At 30.9% G+C, this 21,559-nt stretch overlaps 2 protein-coding genes across 2 annotated transcripts; one reads left to right on the top strand and one right to left on the bottom strand.

The window, feature by feature from the left end:
- Positions 1-2,485: 2,485 nt before the first annotated feature.
- Positions 2,486-3,421, bottom strand: LOC126022594 (olfactory receptor 6C74-like). Its single transcript, XM_049783563.1, has one exon. The coding sequence runs from the start codon at positions 3,419-3,421 to the stop codon at positions 2,486-2,488; it is 936 nt and encodes a 311-aa protein (XP_049639520.1).
- A 17,180-nt stretch (positions 3,422-20,601) lies between these two features.
- Positions 20,602-21,531, top strand: LOC126022598 (olfactory receptor 6C74). Its single transcript, XM_049783566.1, has one exon. It carries the CDS (start codon positions 20,602-20,604, stop codon positions 21,529-21,531), a length of 930 nt encoding a protein of 309 aa, XP_049639523.1.
- The last annotated feature ends 28 nt before the right edge of the window (positions 21,532-21,559 follow it).

Raw genomic sequence — 21,559 nt, forward strand, 5'->3', positions numbered from 1 at the left:
TCCGCTTCCCACTGCCAGGATTGAGTATCACCATCTAGTGCCAAATAAATGCTCATATTTAAAAAAAAAAAAGAATGAATAGGAGATTGGACAACCTAGTATGCCTGAAGCCTTGAGTTGGTCTTATGCCAAAGTACTTCAGGGGTAAGATCTCCCTGTTTTTTAGGCCAAAGCTCTTTATTTCCAATTTCTCCCATATTTTGCTGTGCCTATGCAAATGACAATTGCCCCCCCACACACACACCACACACCTTTTTTTAGTGTATTTTCCATCTCTAAAGAAAAATAAAAGGTGAGGAACATACTAAACCTTCAGCTATTGTATTAATGACTTTATTGGTGATACAATAATTTTCACAAATATAACTGCTAATAAACTCTCATTTTTCATTTTTTTCAAATCTCTATTCCCTTTCTATTTCTTAATAAAGTTGCTTTCTGTTATCATGAAATAAATGTATTATGATCAGTCATGTCAACTATGTGATATATTTTCTTTAAATAATTTTTTAAAAAAGAATAGTTGCAATTTCTGCATCAATACCATTAAAGTCAACATCATTTTAATCATTTGTATAAATTATAATTAAAAATTAAATGATTGAGTTGGATAGTACAGAGTTTAAGGTACTTGCCTTGCATACAGCTGTCCTGGGTCTAATTCTCAAGCACTGCATAAGTCTGAACACTATTACAGGAATAATCTCTAAGCACAGTCAGGAAGAAAAAAAAATCCCTGAACACAGTTTAGAGCAAACCTCCCACGGCCCAAAAGTGTCTCACAATTATATAATTCCTTAATGAATATCCTGGGGAAAATAGCAATCATTTCTTATTACATGTATAAACTAAAATTGCTAGTATATTTTTGACAATAAATGTGTTTTGTTCATTATCATGAAATTCCCTTAGATATTAGGTAATGTCGAGTAGCTCCACTACTAAACTCCAAAAAGGCAATGAAGGCTGTTTCCTCTTTCCTGGCAAACAGATCTGAGGGGAAACCATATGGATCACCGGGATTTGAATCAACCATCTTAGGTCCTGGATCAGCTGCTTGCAAGGCAAACACGGCTGTGCTATCTCTCTGGGCCCAGATTTCCCTTTTCTGCCTGAAAGGATAACGTTCACAGTCCCCTGACACCCTTCCACAGAAATAACCCAACTACACAAGTAAACCACATCAAAGTGCAAACTATCAAATTTGTTTCAAGACCTATAAATCCTAGACCTGTGACTGCATAAAGTTGCATCTCAAAATTTCATAGTAGTATCAGCCCAGTATGTTCACAGCCAATCTGATATGAAAGTTGCACAAAAGACTGTCAAGCTCACTGTGCCTAAAGAGTAACACATAGAAGGCAATATTCATTATAATACTAACTATATCCTAGTAAATCCTTAATGGTTTTAGTTTCACATTGAATGATATAATAACCATTAAACATGAAACTTTGGTAATCTAAAGTTTGATCATATCAGTTGCCTTTGTTTTATAATAAATAATAATGAATTATTATACATTTCTAAATAAATGTATAATAAATCAATTTGTGCTTGCAAAGGCACAGATTAGTTTGGTTTGTGGAAAACTGGGGTCATTGGTAGAGATAAGTTTGCAGTGATAATGGGCTTGGTGCTTAAAACTTTAATTGACATTTGTAAATGTTCTATATGGCTCAATTTTATTTTTATTATTATTAGTATTATTACTTTGAATTTGGCTATTAATTTTCCAACACTATATATTGAAGACAATTTCTTTGTTCCACTTCGTGTACAAAGCTCCTTTGTCAAAGATTAATTTTTATAAATCTGAACATTATCTCTGGGCTCTTAATGCTATCCCATACTTATACCAGCTCTAGCTCATGGCTCACTTCTGAAGGGCCCTTTGAAAGTTGTAAGTCATATGTATTATGGGAGACATTACTGCTGTATTATCTCTTCTGCCCAACTCTATAATTTTTATTAAATCATCATAATTATGCTTTTTCATTTACTTCACAGGAGAAAAAATGCACTGATTTTTTAAGTCACAATTTTACATTTTAAAATTTCTGAAATTGAAAACAATAGAGAATAAATTATGGCTATACAAAAAAACTGGAGGATAACAAAATATCAATGTATATAATGGAATTGTAAGCCTAAAAATAGACAATATATATAACAAAATATATAGTATGTATGTAAAATCAGGATAGTAGCACTTAATTTATATAATAATGTGGATCAGAACTACCTTTTAATGTAAGAAGGTAAGAAGGAGATCTAATTTTAAAATAGAAAAGTAAAATTTGATATTTGAAAATGAAGTATTAGAAACAGCAACTATAGATATGATAGGAAAAGAAAGAGAAGACGATATTCATCATCTATACTATGTCTCACATAGTATAACAAAAATTGTGTTAAACTTTATAAAAAAGTTATTTGTAATTATTCTCAAATATTGATTTACCTTTTGTACTACACTTCCCATTTATTTTGAAAAAGAAAGAAGTCTTTGTAGTAAGTTCTTAAAAGCTTGCTTTACCTGCTGATTTCTTAGAGTGTAAATGAAAGGATTCAACAGTGGAGCCACTGAAGTGTTGAGTACTGACACTCCCTTCATTAAGGATACTCTGTCTTTGGCTGAGGTTTTAATGTACATAAAGATGCAACTCCCATATGAGATAGAGAGGACGATTATGTGTGAAGAACAAGTAGAAAATGCCTTTTTTCTCTGATTAGCAGAAGGAAATTTTAAAATGGTCAGAGCAATATAAGTGTATGATAGAATGACCAATATCAAAGTAATAAGGAGAGTCACCAAAGCCAAGATAAGGATCAATATGTCCAATAAACGTGTATCTGTGCAGGAGATATGTAGGAGAGGCGCAACATCACAATAGAAGTGATCAATAATATTGGAATCACAAAATTCCAGTCCTAAGCCTATGATGAGTCCTGGAAAGATTATGACAAAACCAGCAATCCAAGAACTTAACACTAAGCGGATACAGACTTTGTCGTTCATGATGGTTGTATAATGCAGAGGTTTACAGATGGCAACATAGCGATCATAGGACATAGCAGAGAGGAGGAAAAATTCAGACGAACCAAGAAGGAAGGCAAAAAACAACTGAGCTGCACAACAGTTATAGGTAATTGTTCTGTCACCAGTGGCCATGGTAGCAAGCAGTTTGGGGATACACGTTGTTGTGTAAGAAATTTCTAAGAAAGAAAAATTTCGAAGAAAAAAATACATAGGAGTCTTGAGCTGAGAATCCAACAACGTGAGAGTGATGATAATCAAGTTCCCTGAGACACTCAACATGTATGTGATAAGTAGGATGACAAATAGTACAATCTTCAGTTTTGGGTCCTCTGTCAATCCTACTAAGATAAACACTGTTACTGTTGTGTGGTTTTCCATTGGTGCCACTGGATTTGCTTCCGTTCTGATAAAAATATTAAAAATGTTAAGTATTTTCAATTATATGATGTTAACATTGTAAATATTGCTATTAATGAAGAAAATATGGCTACTATTATCCACAATAGTGAGTTCTTTCCTAAAATATTAACAAAATCAGTAAATATTTTTTAATATATACACTCATAAATGCTTTGTATTGTTATACAAAATAAATATATTTAGTATTATTGTATTCTATAAATCATATATGCACTTTCATTTAATTATGTATAAGTTGTTGCCATTAAGAAATAGACATATATTTTAAATTTTTTATTTTTTCTTTTATATTTGTGAATGGTTTTACTGAGTATTACTTAGTCTTACTGGTATCTAAATGGTGCTTTAATCTCAATAACATTAATGAATATAAATGAAGCAAATTAAGTTAATGTTTTTATTAGAATCTTTTTAAAAATGCCGATATAAATTTGTATAATGTGTTTCTCCTATTTTCTGTTTTTATTTTACATTTATCATCTATCCCATTATCTTTATTTGCTACATAATAGTAAACCTGATGAATAAATTCAACAGTGTTTATTGTTAATCATTATTCTGAAAACCACAAAATGATAATCAAACAGAAAAGGGATCAGAAAAAGAAGGAAAATGAAAGTAAAATGAAGTGGAGTACAAAGGAAGGAAAAACAGTTTAGCTAATAGAGACATTGAAAAACAGAAAAACATACCATCAAGACTAGATTTTTTTTTTCAGAAGATACAGTGTCTTGGTTTTGATTTGATGCTTCTTTACATATATAAGCCCAGTTATAGCAGAATTATAATTTACTTCTTCCTTTGGGAATTGAGAGGAAAAACAATAATACATTTTTCTTTAATGAGAAGTCACTGGCAAAACATTCAGACACCTGAGGTGACAATGATTGCTTAGAAAAATATTAAATATAATTCTAAGTCAATCTAAAGGAAGTGACTGTGTGGTAGGAATATTAAAAATTCAATGATAAAGGCATAGTAGTGCTGTATTTCTGAAAGTATTTTAGAAGCCCTTCTTGAAACAAATGTCACAAAAAACATGGAACTAAATTATCTGCCCCTGTAGGCAAGATTAAGTTCTTTCAGTAAGTTCATTATCAAATCTATCTTTTTCATGAGGTATATTTAAACAGTTTTTACAGGTCCATGTAGACCTATTTACTATATACTGAGGAATCAAAGAATAATAATATATCAACATTGTTCACTGACTACACAGAATATCTGAAATATTATAGAAATAAACATGCAATAACTATAAAGTAAAAGGGTTTACTTTTGTTTTGCAACATTGGAGACTAGAGATTATGTCATTTGGGGACAATTTGTAAGAGTAAATTATAGCAGTGGTTGGTTAATCCCTATTGTATAAGAGAAATGTTGGGAAGTATGATATTTTGGTAAAATAAGCAATTGCTGGAGAATTTAACCAAGAATGTTACCATACTTGAGTTAAAAGTCTAGTATTTTTTAAGTTTTTGCTAGTGCATGTTAAGTTTCTGGAAATGTTATATCTTTTCCCCCTAAATATTATTCTAGAATAAGTATGTAGGTTACTATTTCTGAGGAAATTAATTATATTATTACAGTCACAGATTCTACATTTTGAAACAAAACACTAGAGTAACATGCATTTCAAATGATACTTACCTTTCTTTTCCCTCCAGAATTCCTGAATAATCATTATAAATGAATGCAGCATAACAAGAGTTGTGTAGTCTTGGGCACTTTGGTGGTGGTAGGTCCAGTAACTTTGCGCATTACCATAAATGTTAAGCTATTACTATCTTAAAATATTTTAAATGAAAGATTAATGTCCTTTCAATTTTTGAACAATTATTTACTTAAAGAATGTTAATAATTACTATATAATTTGAGTTAATAAAATATAAAGTCAAAATCAGTAACTTGGTTATATTAGCATAAATAAAGTACTTAGACTTTTAGAGATATTTTTGTATAATATGTGCAGTTATAAACCTGTCCATGATGATTAAAACTTATATAAATTTGCCTTAAAAGGTATATAAACAAATTTATTCAAAGTATTTAGATTGCTAATATTTTTAAATTTTAGCAATTCTTCTATAGGATGTTGATAGGACTTCTATATTTCTACATAAATTTCATATTCAATATTTCTTCTTTTTCCTAATAATTAGTATGAAGTGTTTTTAATTTAAAATAAGTTTATTCTATTTGAATACTGATATTTATATTTCTAGCACACATAATCAGTTTAGTTTGACAGTTCGATTTTCTTAAATATTTTATGCTTTTAATTTATACAACACTGCTAAAATTAAAAATCTGCAAGTATCTTCTTTTTTTGGGAATCCCCCAAAAATAAATACCATTCCAGTAATTCAGTCCCTAAGGCAATTTTTCCCTTATAAGTTTTTACTTACTATATATTAGATGCAAAAATGAACAGAAATTTTGCGCTGCCTCCTTCAAGCATCTTGTTAGATTTATTATAAAAATGAAAGACAATATTGCTGATAATCTTGCATAATGTTTGTGTCATTATATAATTTGATATAATGAATACCAATCCATAATGTAAGGCCCAGGTTTATATTTTATGCTAATATATCTAAAAATCACTGAATAAATTTGATGTATATAATTGTTATAATTATTACTATTTGTTTTCTTAATATTTTATAGTCTTCAATAATTATACTCTTTGTTTAAAAAATATTAAAAATATATAAGTTAAATACCAGAAAATATTTTAATCAATATTTATTGAGGTGTTATATTTTTCAAAAGTATTAATAAGATTGTTTTTTTCACAATGCTAACCAGCCCACCCACCTGCACAGTGCCAATATACTCCTGCTTTTTCTCAAGTTTCTTTCTTTACCTCCTTTACATTGGCAGCATCAGTCCTCAATTTGGTTCCATTGAAATTTTGTTTCCACTGGTTATTTTCTTCATCCTCAGCACCTTTCTTGACTTCCAACTGATTTTTCTTTCTCCTTTCTACAACTAAGAATATCATTCCACTGCTATATCCAAGGTGAAGAGAAATGCAAGATTTCATATTTTTTCAATTTAGTCCTTATATGTGTATTTTATGTACATATATATATGTACATATATATATTTATATATATGTTACAATTTCATACTCCCACTTCTGTTTTTAGACATTTGGATAGCTTCCAATCTTGGTTATTATGAAAATCATTGCTAAAGGTTTAGCTATGCATATAGATTTAAAAATTAATTTTTTGTTTCCTGGGCTATATACTCAGGAATATACAGACTTGGTTTTATACAAGACTCAACTTTGATCTTTTGAGTGGACTTCTATTGGTTTCCAAAAACATGACCACATCATGTGTTTGGCAACCTTTTTTTCAACTGAGCCAAATCTCGCCAAAACCATGATTGAAATTTATTTTGAGAGTCACACTGGGCGTGCACTGACAGAGGCTAGGAGCAGAGTCCTGACTCCTGGAGCAGCCGCCCGCACACAGAAGAGCCAAATTAAAAGTGTAAAGAGCCTCATGTGGCTCGCGAGCTGCAGGTTGCCGACCACTGCTTAGATAAGCAGCATGTGAAGCAAATATGCTACTCATTTTTCTACTTCCACAGTCAACTTAGTTTATATTAAAATATTTGAACTATTCTATTTCCTAATTAAGAAATAATTATATAAATAGAAATATAGTTTCCTAAATATACACACATAATTAACAAATATCTAAGCAAATGAAATCTAACACTATGCAGAGAAAAATGGTATGCTATAAGCTGTAAAATAAAGTGCATAAATATAAATAAATAATTAAAAATTAATTTATGAAAACTATATGAAAGGAAATTTAAATATACATAAATGTCACATTTTGCTCTAGTTTTGAGACCTCTCAAAAGTAGATGATATCAAATTTTTCTTTGCATTTAAAGGAATCCATTTTTGATGTATTATTAAAAATAAGGTTATCAAAATGTACACATTCTGGTATGAGAAATAGCACAGTGAGTAAGGTGTTTGTCTTGCTTCCTAACCAGGTCCCCTGAGCAAGCCAGGAATCATAAATAAATACATACATATATAGAAATATTGCTTTTGCATATGATAATTTGATTAGTAGACACTATACATTAAGTTCATTGGTTTTTAAGAAATAATGGCTAGTATGAAGAGCTTCCATGTTTCCTTAAAAAGTATCTAAAAAGTGACAAAATATTTTCATGTATAACCTTAGGATCTCATTTAAACTCACTGAAGTAAAAACTCCACTTACATAAGTTGTCATGGCATGGGTATTTTTTTTAAATTAACATTCACTATATAAATGAAGCATACTCAAAAGAGGAGTGCAAGATTCTTAGCATGTTAGTTTTATTATAAGTATATAATATAATTATTTACATTATAGTTGCTATTATATTTTTATTTCTTTTCTCATTTGCCAATGGTTAGTACTTACAGCTCTTTCCTCCTAGAGCCCTCCTTTCACTATCTTTGGTACCATAGTGTAGCTGCTTGGATAATGAAAACATAGGAGGAGCCATTTGAAAATTCTTGGTCACTACTTTAAACATCATGGTAGAAAGTGAAATGAAAAAATCGAACAACAATTGTTCTTGCTGCCTCCTTCAGTTTATTCTATAAGACAAACAGCAGAAGTATAAGGTTCTTTATCAATGCTGGCTCTGGCTCTAGCTAGAAGAGAATTATGATTTATAGATTGAAAAATAAATTTAAAACCCACATATTCCTCTTAAGAATGCCTTAGATTCTAGTTTTCAGTTGCCGTAGACTTCAATCTTTGTAGACAGAAAACACATTTTAAAATCCATATTGTTAGTATGATTATTCTTGCATATTGATCAAGAATTTACTAATTATAAAAATTATCCTGCTGATAAAATATCCATAGATGATCAGCAAAAAGATAACAAATATTATAGAAATACTGCTTTAAATTTTCATAATCAAACACAAATTTATATACTTGTACATGCCTGAAAAATGTCTTAAAATAAAATAAAATAAAATGTCTATGCTGAGTAAACAAAGACTTTTATACACTATTGAAAACAATAAAGTAATAATTTAAAATAGTTTATCATGTGTATAAAAATTAAATAAAAACAATCATGGAACAAACAACTAAAATAAGAAAATTTCCCACATTTCACACTCAATAGTTAAATACAAACTTAAATGTAATAAATAAAAATGGGCAGGAAATTACAATACATAAAAATTAGCAACATTGAAAAAGTATTTCAAAAAAGCATTGTTTAATACAAAAAGACAAAAACAAACATAAAATCAGTAGTTGACAAAATGGAAAAATAGACACAAATGAACAATTAAAATTAAGTGTTATTTTTGTATTGGTCTACAGTAAAAAAAATAAATAGGTAGAAAGTAAAGATATAGAAAATGTTTCCATGTAAAGTAATCAAGAGAGTCAAAATAAAGTTGCTGAAAATGGAAAAACTGAACATTAGGTATAAAATGGTTACAAGGGACAAAGAAGAATATTATTATTCTATAAAATATGCATAATAAGTATAGCCATATATTACTCAATATTAGAGTTCCTAAAACACATATCATAAATACACAAACAGAACTGTGTTGTGGTCTACCACAATATTTGAAGAAATTTATCTGCCATAATATTTGGAATCTCCCAACACCTCATTTTAAATATTAATCTGAGAAAGTAAACAGAAGATAAGTAAAGGCATATGAAGCCTTTATTTATTCTTTGTTTTGAGAATTATGAGTGTTTTATATTTTATACCTCTTTATATATTGTGTGCAAATGTTTTCATATTAATTAGTGTCACTTTATTTTAGGCTGAATTTCTTTTGCAGTTCAAAACCTTTTTAATTGGGTATGGCTCCCTTCTGTTATTTTTGCTATCTTTGCCAATAGATTTAAATCAGTAGACTTCTCTGAGTACATATATGAAAGAGTCTGTCCATTTTTCTTAATTATTTTATGGATAATAATCTAATATTAAGGTAATTAATCTACTTAAATTTATTTATTTTATGTTGTAATATTTGACTTTTATGCATGTAGCTATTCGGTTTTCCACGCCATTTGTTGAAGTAGCTTTTATTTCTCTATTTCACATACTCCTTTGTGATAATTAAGTGTCCATATATTAACAGTTTAGCTTTGGGTATTAGCTCTGTTCTGTTGGTTTGTGAGTCTCTCTTCCACTTACACATAGTTTTTATTATAATAACTTTGAAGGATAATTTGAAGTAATGAAATTCAAACATTTTTTCTCAGTATTTCCCTGGAATTCAGAGTTTTACTATTCCATAGACATTTTTATAAAATATCCTACAGTTCCTCAAAAAAAGACATTTTTGAAGAGATTAGCATTTTAAATTCATTTTGATATATATTATTGAAACCATTTTAATTTGCAAAGCTCTTCATATACACATAAGCGTCACACAAACTCAAATGTTGGAGTCAACTTAACTAAATATGTGAAAGACTTGTACAAAGAAAACTGCAAATCCCTGCTTCAAGAAATAAAAGAGAACATAAGGAAATGAAGACACATATCCTGCTCATGGATTAAGAAAATTAACATCATTAAAATGTCAATATTCTCCCAAAATATTGTGCATATTTAATTCAATTTATCTAAGGATATCCATGACATTCTTGAAAGAAGAGGGCCAAATACTTCTGAAACTTATCTTAAAAAATAATCAACCAAGAATAGCTAGAGCAATCTTTGAAAAAAAAAGAATATGGAAGGCATCACTTTTCCCAACTTTAAAATGTATTACAAAGCTATAGTCATCAAAACAGTATGGTATTGGAATAAAGAGACCCTTGGATCAGTGGTATAGAGTATTCTGAAAATATCCCCCAGTTATACAATCTTTGATACCTGAGCAAAAAATTCAAAGTGAAGCAAGAAGAGCCTCTTCAACAAGTGGTGTTGGGACAACTGGTCAGTCATCTGCAAAAAAAAACAAAAACAAAAACGAAAAAACAATAACAAAAAACTCAGATCTCCATGTAACACAATGCAAAGTATTCAAATGAAAATGAATGAAAGACCTTGATATCAGACCCAAAACCATAAGATATACAGGACAACATGTAGATAAAACACTCCAAGACATTGAAACTAAGGCATCTTCAAGGAGGAAAAAGCATAATCAAAACAAGTGGAAGTAGAGATAAACAGATCAGACTATATAAAGCTGAGAAGCTTCTGCACCTCAAAGGAAATAATTCCTAGGATACCAAAGCTACCCACAGAATGGGAGAAGCTATTCACCTAATACACATCAGATAAAGAACTAATATCTAAGATATACAAGTTACTGACAGAACTTTACAAGAAAAAAATCATCTAACCCTATCAAAAAATGGGAAGAAGAAATGAACATACAATTTCTCAAAGAAGAAATACAGAGGGCCAAAAGGCACATGACAAAATGTTCCACATCACTAATCATCAAGGAGATGCAAATTAAAACAATGAGATACCATTTCATGCCACAGAGACTGGCACACATCCCAAAGAATAAGAACAATTAGTGCTGGCAGGGATGTGAGAGAAAGGAACTTTTATTCACTGCTGGTGGGAATGCTGTCTAGTTTAGACCTTATGAAAAACAATATGGAGATTCCTCAAAAAATTGGAAATTGAGCTCCCAAATGATCCAGCTATACCACTCTTAGGGACATATAGTAGGAAAACAAAATTGCAATAAAAAATCCTTTCCTCACAACTATATTAATTGCAGCACGATTTACAATAGCCAGACTCTGGAAACAATCAAGATGATTTTCAACAAAATTGCAAGAAATTGGTACATATACACAATGGGATATTATGCAGCTGTCAGGAGAGATGAAGTCATAAAATTTTTCTATATATTTATGTACATGGAATTAATTATGCTGAGTAAAATAAGTCAGAGGGAGAGATAGAGACACACAGAATAGTCTCCCTCCTCTATGGATTTTATAAAAAATAAAAGACATTATTGAAATAATTCCCAGAGATGAGGACCAGAAAGTCTGGCTCACGATATGAAGCTCACCACAAAGACTGTTGAGAGCAGTTAGAGAAATAACTACACTGAAAACTATCATAATAATACCAATGTGTTAGGGAAGTAGGAAGCATATCTGAAATACAGGGTGAGTTGGGGAGTAATTGGAGGCATAGGCAATGGGTATGTTGCATTGGTGAACAGGGGTGTTCTTTTTATTACTGAAACCCAACAACAATCATAATTGTAGTCAGGTGTTTAAATAAATATATTATTTTAAAAAGTACAGAGTTTTTCATAGTTGGGTTTTATATATATAATGTATCAGGTATATCCCACCACCAGTATTGACCTCCCTTACCAATGTTCCCAAAATGCATCCCATAGCAACCCCTGCTGTATATGAAAATATTTCCGTAAGATTATTCTTTGCCTATTGTCCCACCTTGATCTTCCAGGTGGGGTGCTGTTGAGAGCCGAATAAATAATTTGGGAGCTAGGTGTTCAAGGTCTTTTGGGAGAGTTTGCTGGGTGGCTCCAGGTGTTTTTTGAAGCTAGCAGCAGGCTGCAAACGACTTTCTTCGCCGAACCTTTTACCCTTTAACCTTCCTGTCTGTTTGGATTATTTGCTGCAGATAAATATTACCAAGATCTCCCCCGCCCAAAAAAAAAAAAAAAAAAAGGGACAAAAGAATGGGAATCAATTTCTCATTCTGGGAGCTCTTTGTGAATACTCACTCAATCAACAAAGGAGTAAACGGGACCCAACAAATGGGGTAACAAACCCCCAAACACAAACTCAGCCTGCAAGTATAACATCCACTTAAGTTTTTTGTTGTTGTTTTGGGTTTTTTTGTTTTGTTTTGGGGGGGTCACACCTAGCAGCACTCAGGGATTAGTCCTGGCTCTTTGCTCAGAAATCGCTCCTCACAGGCTCAGGGGAACATGTGGGATGTCAGAATTCTAACCACCGTCCTTCTGCATGCAAGGCAAATCCCCTTACCTCCATGCTATCTCTCTGCCCCCCATTTAAGTTTTTATTGTTAAAATTTGGCTCTCTTGATTTTATTTTTGTTGACTTTGGCTTGTATATTTATTTCTTTTCTTTATACATCAACAATGCACATGAGATCACTTGTCCATAGCCCCCATTTTTGGGGGTATGGGGTTTGGGTCATATCCGGAAGTGCTCAGGATTTACTCTGCCTCTATACTCAGAAATTGCTCCTGGCAGGTTCGGGGACCATATGGGATGCCGGGATTCAAACCACCGACCTTCTGCATGCAAGGAAAATGCCTTATCTCCATGCTATCTCTCTGGCCCCTTAGCCTCCATATTTTAATAAAAATTTTTTGAAATGGAAAACCTGATTCTCAAATTAATATGAAATTAAAAATGATTTTAGATAGATAAAATACTTACAAAATAACTAAGAAGGGTATAAAATCAAGAAGTACCCAGATTTTTTATTTTATTTATTTTTGATTTTTTAATTTTATTTTATTGAAACAAATATAATCTACAGTTCCTTCATAGTTAAATTTTACATAGTCAATGAATCAGGACCATTCCCACCTCACTGTCAAACTTTCTCCACCACTGTACCCAAAGTGCATCCTATCCCACTACCCTTTTTAAGTTAAGATTGTTAAATTTTAGGTCCCTTTGATTCTATTATCATTGACTTTGGCTTGGATATTTAGTTCTGTCTTAATTTATTTCCCCATTAATGCATCTGGGACCACTTTGTCCCTGGCCCTCAACCTTTATTTCTTTAATTCTTAGTTTTATAGAAAAAATGTGGAAAAATAAAGTAATCTGTGTCCAAGATTCTATGTGGGATCCTTACTCAGCTCGAAGACCTTTCCTGATATGTGACTGCCGGGAGTTAGGTTTTTTAGATTCCACAAAACCAGTTCACAGGTTTAAGCCATGATATTTTAGTGGGGCCTTACTCCTTGTTCACTTGTCATTGTGACTCGGCTTAGACTTCAAAAGATTGGACATTGACCATTCACTCCTGAACCTTGGATCCCATCTATGGAACCAGTATAGTTTTCTACACGAGCACCAGGAATCAGAATTCAACAGAAAACTGACTTTGACAACCGTGACTGAACAGAGCCTACCTTGGGACTAATAGAAAAATCCTACCCTAGGCTTTAGTCCAGGACACATAAACAACAACAACAACAACAACAAGATGTCTTATTGCAGAGGTCCAACTTGGACAACAGAGACTGAGCAGAATCTTTGGATCAATAATATCCTAGGCTCCGGCTTAGTGACTGAACGAAAACCCATTAAAAATCATCAACTGTGGGTCAGTGATATAGGACAGTAGTAGAGGAAACTGCTATACAAGTGTGAGGTTTTGGATAAGTTCCACAGAAACAAATCAATAAAGCAGCCTAAGAAAAATAACTCAAGGATAAATAAGTTCATATATATAAATGTGCAATAATGATATAGTCATAATGCATATCAAATAAATACCACAATAAAAAAATTCACTTCAAACTCTCTGAATGTACATAAAATAAAGTTTCCTTGAGCATTGTTGGTGGAATGTATAGTCATAGCAGTATAGAAAATATTTTAGTCATAATACTGAGAATAAAAATAAACATGGGAATTTTTAGAATGTATTTTAATTTATTGAATGTATAGCAATACTTCTGATAAATTATCTGGGGAGGGAATACATAAGATATATAAATAACTATGTAATTATTTTAATTAGTAAATTAAACCCAGTGGAAGCAAGTGACATCAAATTATTGCTAAATACAGAAACAAAATATAGTCTAAGATGTGCTTAATGACAAAAACTCACATTGCCTAAAAATGTAAGTTGAAAAACAAATCTCATCAATAGTATAATTAAAGGGTTATATACTATAAATGTATAATATAGATCTAGAGAAAGTAAATATGGGTAGAAATGTATATATCAAAAAGTGAAAATTTTTAATTAGAAAATCAACTATTAAATAAATGAAGATAATATTTAAGAAATAGCAATGTAATACAAAAGGATAAAATATAACTGGAAAATTATGTAATTTTAAAAGTTTATTGATTGAGGTACTGTAATTTACAATACTGTTAATTATAATTTCTCATGCACTAAAATTCTTGAGGAGTTATAAGCTTATGGGAGATCTACAAGTTATAATCTCTAAAATTTTTTATTCACCTTTAATAAAAACCAAGTAACAAAAATTTTAAGTAAAATTTTGGGTAAAGTCTTTAGCACAATTATTTAACACTTTCAAACAGAAGCAATTCTTTAAAAGAAAAATAAGCTGTATTTTATAATGCGTATTATTTATTTAATTTCTTTGAGACAAAGAAATAAAAGAAAGTATTTTCATGATTCTATTCTAGTGGGGAATAAACACTGCTTTATTTTCTAAAATTTGGATGCATTTTATTCTTCTAATTAGTATTTATTTTGTTTTGTTTTGTTTGGGTTTTATCCAACATGCTCAGTCATTACTCTGAGCTCAGAAAATCATATGTGATCCTAGGGATCAAAACATGGGATGAATGTATGCAAGGGAAGTGCCTTACCATATGTATACCTTTCAAGTCTTAAAGTATTACATATTAAAGTTATGTTCAGGTGCTTACAGATATGAGTATAATTAAATGATGATTTTTTTTAGTGCTAGTATTTAAAAGTATTTTGGGAAGAGCAATTACAGACGTTTTTGCTTTTTTTGTTTTTAATATAGATGTTATCCTGAATTCAATGGTAAGTGTTTACTTTCTGCTCCAGGTTCACAATCCAGGACTGCTCTATTATCTTTGTCCTAATTAACAACATTTCCTTATGTTATCTTGGACAAAATTTCAGAATTACTTCCAAAAGCTCTCATAAGCAAATAGATACCATTTATTTTCTGTTAGTGTCAGAAATATGTCAAACCTAAAATATATATCAATAAATAATATTGTAGTCTATTCCCTTCTGAAGAACTTAGAATAGTTTAGGAAAACTAGGATTTAATAAGAAAGAGGACAGAATATGTAAAAATGTTCATAGTGGTATAAGCAACAAAAAGCTGAGAATAGAGCAAAAGTTATTTCTTCCCATATACCCTCTCAAAATTATTTTTGTGACAGACAATATTTATTATGTTATTTTTATTCTAATTCCTACTTAAGGTTAAGATTATGGAGGCAATATGTTCAAGACAGAATGATAAAAACCATTATTTTCACTTTTGTTTTAGTAATGTATTTAACTAAATTAACTAATTTGTATAGGGGCCGGGAAGGTGACGCTAGAGGTAAGGTGTCTGCCTTGCAAATGCTAGCGTAGGACGGACCACTGTTTGATCCCCCTGAGTCTCATATGGTCCCCAAAGCCAGGAGCAATTTCTGAGTGCATAGCCAGGAGTAACCCCTGAGCATCAAATGGGTGTGGCCCCCCAAAAAAATAAAACAAAAAAATTAAAATATTTGTATAAGTATGAAAAACATATTTGTGGAAGTATTTAATTTAAAGTCTGAATTTGAGATAAAAATGTTGATAAAGTAAAGTTTAGAGGTACTAGTAGAAATTACAAAGAGTTTGAACTAATGTAATCAAATGTTACTGCTGGATCGGAGAGAGCACAACCCTAGGGCTATTGCCTTGCACTCAGCCAAACAAGGGCAGACTGTGGTTCAAATCCTGGCACCCCATATGCCAGGAGCGATTTCTAAAAACAGAGCCAGGACTAATTTCTGAGCACCGCCGGATGTGACCCAAAAACCAAAATAAATAAAAAAAATAAAATGTTTCTGTGCATTAAGTAAGGAAAGATGAAAGAATTGACATTAGGGTACATTGTGAGTAATCACCTAAAAGAATAGTACTGTCAAAATAAACAGTAGCATAAAGCTGGCCATCTATGCTGCATATTTGGCACTATGTTGGAAGAAAATCATTTTATGTGATTTTTCTAAATGCGGTACAATGATATATCTATAAAGGACAATGAGAAAAAGAATATTTTGAAGTACTAGTGACTCATAAATACTGTTCACATGAGTATGTTTAGAACAAGCTCCATAAATATAATAATTATTTCTTTTTACTGTGGTTTGAATTGTGTTAAATATGTAAAATGTTTTTGTATAATGCTAAATGTTAAAGATTTGAATTTCCAGATACTATGTAATCATGCTTAACAGAAAAATGAAGAAAGGTAAGTGGATACAATATGTAACTATGTGTATCATACAGATTGAAATTGGAAGATTAAAGAGCAATTGTATATATATATATATATATATTTAGATAAATATAAATATAAATAAATAGATAAAACAGGGAAGGAGTTGGGTCAGCACTATTCTAGTTATTCTCAAATTCTGAGCTCAGGAATGATTCATTCATTTACTGTGCTTTGATAGACCAAACAAAGTGAAGGGGATTAAATCCAGGGTTGGCAGCATACCAAGTGTTTTAACCCCTCTACCATCTCTCCAGTAGTGTAGAGTTGTTGATTCTTTTTATATATACTTGTTATCTTTGATCTTGTGATCTTTAGGTGGTTACAAAATACAGTTTCTATTTTCAAAGCTGACATATGGCTTTCAAGTTTCTAAACTTCAACGAGTTTCTTTAATTTTTTGCTCTGAAAAAATAGACTTTAAAGTTTTGGAAAACCTATGGGAATCTTGCTTAATAGCTCACTTATCCTACACAACTGTACAGAGGAAAAAATATGCCAGAAGTTTGCCAACAGTATTTTCTAGTTGAGTCAGACACAGTAAATTCCTGCACAGGTGCCACGGTAACCGCAAGCAGTGTCCAAAGACAATAACAGAAGAGGATGCTGGAAGTAGAGTGATTTTCATTAGCAAACAACTAGCTGGTTACAAGCTTATGCTTGATGTATCATTGATATAAAGCACGGTGTAATTGAGCATGAAACCTGGACAATGATAAAAACTTAATTATTCTCCTATAAATTGTGTAACTAAACTCTCTCGGCAATAAAAGCAGGAACATTCTTAGTTTGGGTTTTAGTCTATGCAATTCCACTAACACCTTTATTGCTCAGAGTCTAAACTATATTGCCTGAACTCCAGGAACTATCTCACCTTTGCTGAGCTGGACTCGGGATTAGAGGCTTAAACGAGGTGACTAAATATAAAATTTTATTGAATTATCTGAGTTCAAAATGATAGTTACTTTATGACATAAAGTAAACAACGTGACTTTACAATAAAGCTTTATTAAATTATCTGAGTTCAAAATAATAATTACTTTATGATTATAAGCAGAAAATGGATTGATGAGTTTTGCCTTTATTTTCTATACATGTGCATATGTATGTCATGATCTCATAACTTAATTATATTTTCTTAAAGGTTATATTTATGACTTACAATATATTCGTTTGTAGCTTATTAATTTTGTCCCATTTATATTTTTAGCAAACTTATAGTGCTCTTTGGGGAAAAGTTTCCCTTAAAAGAATAAATAAAAAGCAATTAATCCTCAAGGCAAATGAAAGAGTACATAAATAGATTACACTTTTTATTAATCTTAAAAACTAAAGTCGAACAATTGGACTTCTTGTATTGAAAACTCTAAACAAAGTTCAAATCAACATTACCACTCTTTTCAAAGCTATTTGCATGCAATTCAGATAAATAAATATGATTCATATTAAATGTAGCATAAATTAAGACTATTCTTGTTTTAAAGAATGAGAAGAAATGTAGCTCAATAAAGAATCTTATAATACAAATTGAATTTATATTCTGGATGTATTTTTCGGGAACTAAAACACTTTATATGAATACAATATAAAAACAAAAATTAAATAAAATTAAAAAGTTAATGGGAAGGCAACTTTAAAAAAATCTCATATTTTTGTCAAAAGAAGTATTTAGAAATTACATGGTTATGTGGTTTGAAAATTTTATTATTTTCTTTGTTGGTTATAATGACTGTTGAATGAAGTTGGATAAAAATGATAAACATGGTCTATTGAATTCAAATGGTGTAAAATAAGAACTCTACCTATATGGGACTGAATCCAATATAATTTTAATAATATTCTTTATAAAATTAATGTATTGCTTCCTCTAGATAATATAATTAAGATTTGACTTTTGTTTACATGGTCATTGTGATTATTATGAATATTGATAGTAGGATGATGAATTAGTGTGGAACATGAGAAATTATTTAATTTCTTTTTTTTGTTTGTTTTTTTGGGCCACACCCGTTTGATGCTCAGGGGTTACTCCTGGCTAAGTGCTCAGAAATTACCCCTGGCTTGGGGGGACCATATGGGAAGCCAGGGGATTGAACCGCGGTCCTTCCTTGACTAGCATTTGCAAGGCAAACACCTTACCTCTAGCGCCACCTCGCCGACTCCAGAGAAATTATTAATTTTTATTTCTCAGCTTTCATAGTGAACGCAATAGGGTAAACGTATCATAAACTATTCAATTGTCTCATTCTAAAGAAATGTCTTCTCAACTATTAAATTAAAAGCTTTTTATTTTTTGTTTTTGTTTTTCGGTTCCACACAGCGGTTCTCAGGGGTTATTCCTGGCTCTGTGCTCAGAAATTGCTTCTAGCAGGCTAGAGGGACCATATGGGATGTTGGAGATCAAACCCAAGTCTGCTCCAGGTTTGCTGTGTGCAAGGAAAACACTCAACTGCTGTGCTAACACTCTGGGCCCTAAATTTTCAAAGATTTATAGAAACCACTGTACTATTTATTTTAGTACTAAAATTTAAATACAGAAAGTATAATAACATTATAATACAGTTTAGTAAATTACAGAATTATTATAAGGAGACCATTACGTTCTTTAGAACAAAAAATCTTGTATGAATTTAAATTAAGTGTGAAAACAAGAAACTGCAAAGAATAAAATTGATAACAATTGAATTATTATGTGTGCAGAAAGCACAGAGATGTTAGATATGATAAAGAGAGGACACCATGGCAATAGGACAATAGGCTTAATATTTAGTATATAGAGCAATACTAATGCAGACTAGCTAACATTTGCATCTGTTTTTTTATAATGTTTTTTTTACAGAACTCTTCTCTATCATTGCAAGTATTCAGTAAAATCTATATCTCCTATATACACATATATACATATAATTAAATATTAAAGAAAAATAACCAGGATGAATAAGAAAAAAATATTTCAAGTCTTAGGGGACTTGAGTTCCATATACAGAGAAATAAAATAAAAAATGATCACGAGAACATCAATATTGAAATTAAAAAAAAAAAAGGTGAGTGTCTGAACCCTTCAGTATATGGGCAAGAGAAGTTTATGCAAATTTATTGTGAAATTTAAAAGCTTCTTCCTACAGAAATTTGATGCTTAAATTTGTGATGTCTAATATAATAAGTCCTAAACATAGAGGTATGTTTTCAAAAATATATTTTTTTAAATAAGGATAATGACATCTTATTTTCTCAATTAAAACAACATTCCAAGATCTCTCTCAAAATTTTATTTTTATTTACTAAGTAAAAGAAAATAGTTTTATTACTTAGATTTTTACTTGTAAAATTTAAAGGATTCTTTAAATAAATATAAAAATAGAACTGGTTATATCATAGTATAAAATTAATTTTCTATTAAATATATTAAAGAATTAAACATATATAAAAGACATAATGTTAAGAGTTTTCTTGATTTTTTTTGTTTACTTTAAAATTATCACTGTAATTTCTTTGTAGTATATATTATTTGCCATTATTGATATGTAGGATATAACTGGCAGTTCTATTCGTAGTGTTCCAAGATCACTCTAAGACTTGGTGAAATTAGGGCATGCAATCCTGAGGATAGAACGCATAATTTAGACTATTGTAAAACTTGCACTTTATTTCATGAGCCACATTCAAGTCTCTTGAGATTACAGCCTTGAAATAACTAAATTTATGATTCTTAAGTTAAGAAAATAAATGGAGATCCATTTGGTTAATAAGTTGATAAATTTATTACAATGAATTGTTATTGTTAGTTATTATTAATTAGAAAGTTTGGAGAAAATTTAGTTGGTAAAATTATGTAAGAAGTTTACTTTTAATCTTGTATATTTCTATTTTTCTTTTAAAAAAGGTAATTATGAGAAACCACACAACAGTAACTATATTTATTCTTCTTGGACTGTCAAATGATCCACAATTACAGGTGGTCATTTTTGTTCTTCTTTTCTTCACATACATGTTAAGTGTCGCTGGAAATCTAACTATCATAACACTCACCTTACTGGATTCACGCCTAAAGACACCAATGTATTTCTTTCTTCGAAATTTCTCTTATTTAGAAATTTCATTTACAACTGTCTGCATTCCCAAATTTCTTGTCAGCATGGCAACTGGTGATAAGACTATTTCTTATAACAGTTGTGCTGCACAGTTGTTTTTTACTATTCTCTTAGGTGCAACTGAATTTTTTCTTTTGGCTGCCATGTCCTATGACCGCTATGTGGCTATCTGTAAACCCCTTCATTATATGACCATCATGAGTGGTAGAGTCTGCAACCTGTTGATATTTGCTTCATGGTTCTCTGGCTTTATAATAATTTTTCCCGCACTCATTATGGGTCTTCAGCTTGATTTTTGTGCAGCCAATGAAGTAGATCATTTCTTCTGTGATGTTTCTCCTATATTACAGCTCTCTTGTACAGACACATCAACAATAGAGCTAATGGAACTTATTTCAGCCATTTTGACACTCTTGGTTACACTGGTATTGGTGATACTCTCCTACACAAAGATCATTAAAACCATTCTAAAGATACCCTCTTCTCAACAGAGGAAGAAAGCCTTTTCTACATGTTCTTCTCACATGGTGGTTGTGTCTATTTCTTATGGCAGCTGCATCTTCATGTATGTAAAACCCTCTGCCAAGGAAAGGGTGTCTTTAAATAAAGGGATAGCTCTGCTAAGTACTTCTGTGGCTCCTATGCTGAATCCCTTCATTTACACACTAAGAAATAAACAAGTGAAAGATGCTTTTAAAAACATGGTAAAAAAGATGGATATTTTATGAGTGAAATGAACCATTCTAGTGACAATAA

This window comes from Suncus etruscus, chromosome 11 (genome assembly GCF_024139225.1).
Source record: "Suncus etruscus isolate mSunEtr1 chromosome 11, mSunEtr1.pri.cur, whole genome shotgun sequence".
Taxonomy (NCBI): Eukaryota; Metazoa; Chordata; class Mammalia; order Eulipotyphla; family Soricidae; genus Suncus; species Suncus etruscus.

What these genes read in the sequence shown, in the direction of transcription:
- LOC126022594 (XM_049783563.1), bottom strand. Translation starts at nt 3,421, where the DNA reads ATGGAAAACCACACAACAGTAACAGTGTTTATCTTAGTAGGATTGACA.
- LOC126022598 (XM_049783566.1), top strand. Translation starts at nt 20,602, where the DNA reads ATGAGAAACCACACAACAGTAACTATATTTATTCTTCTTGGACTGTCA.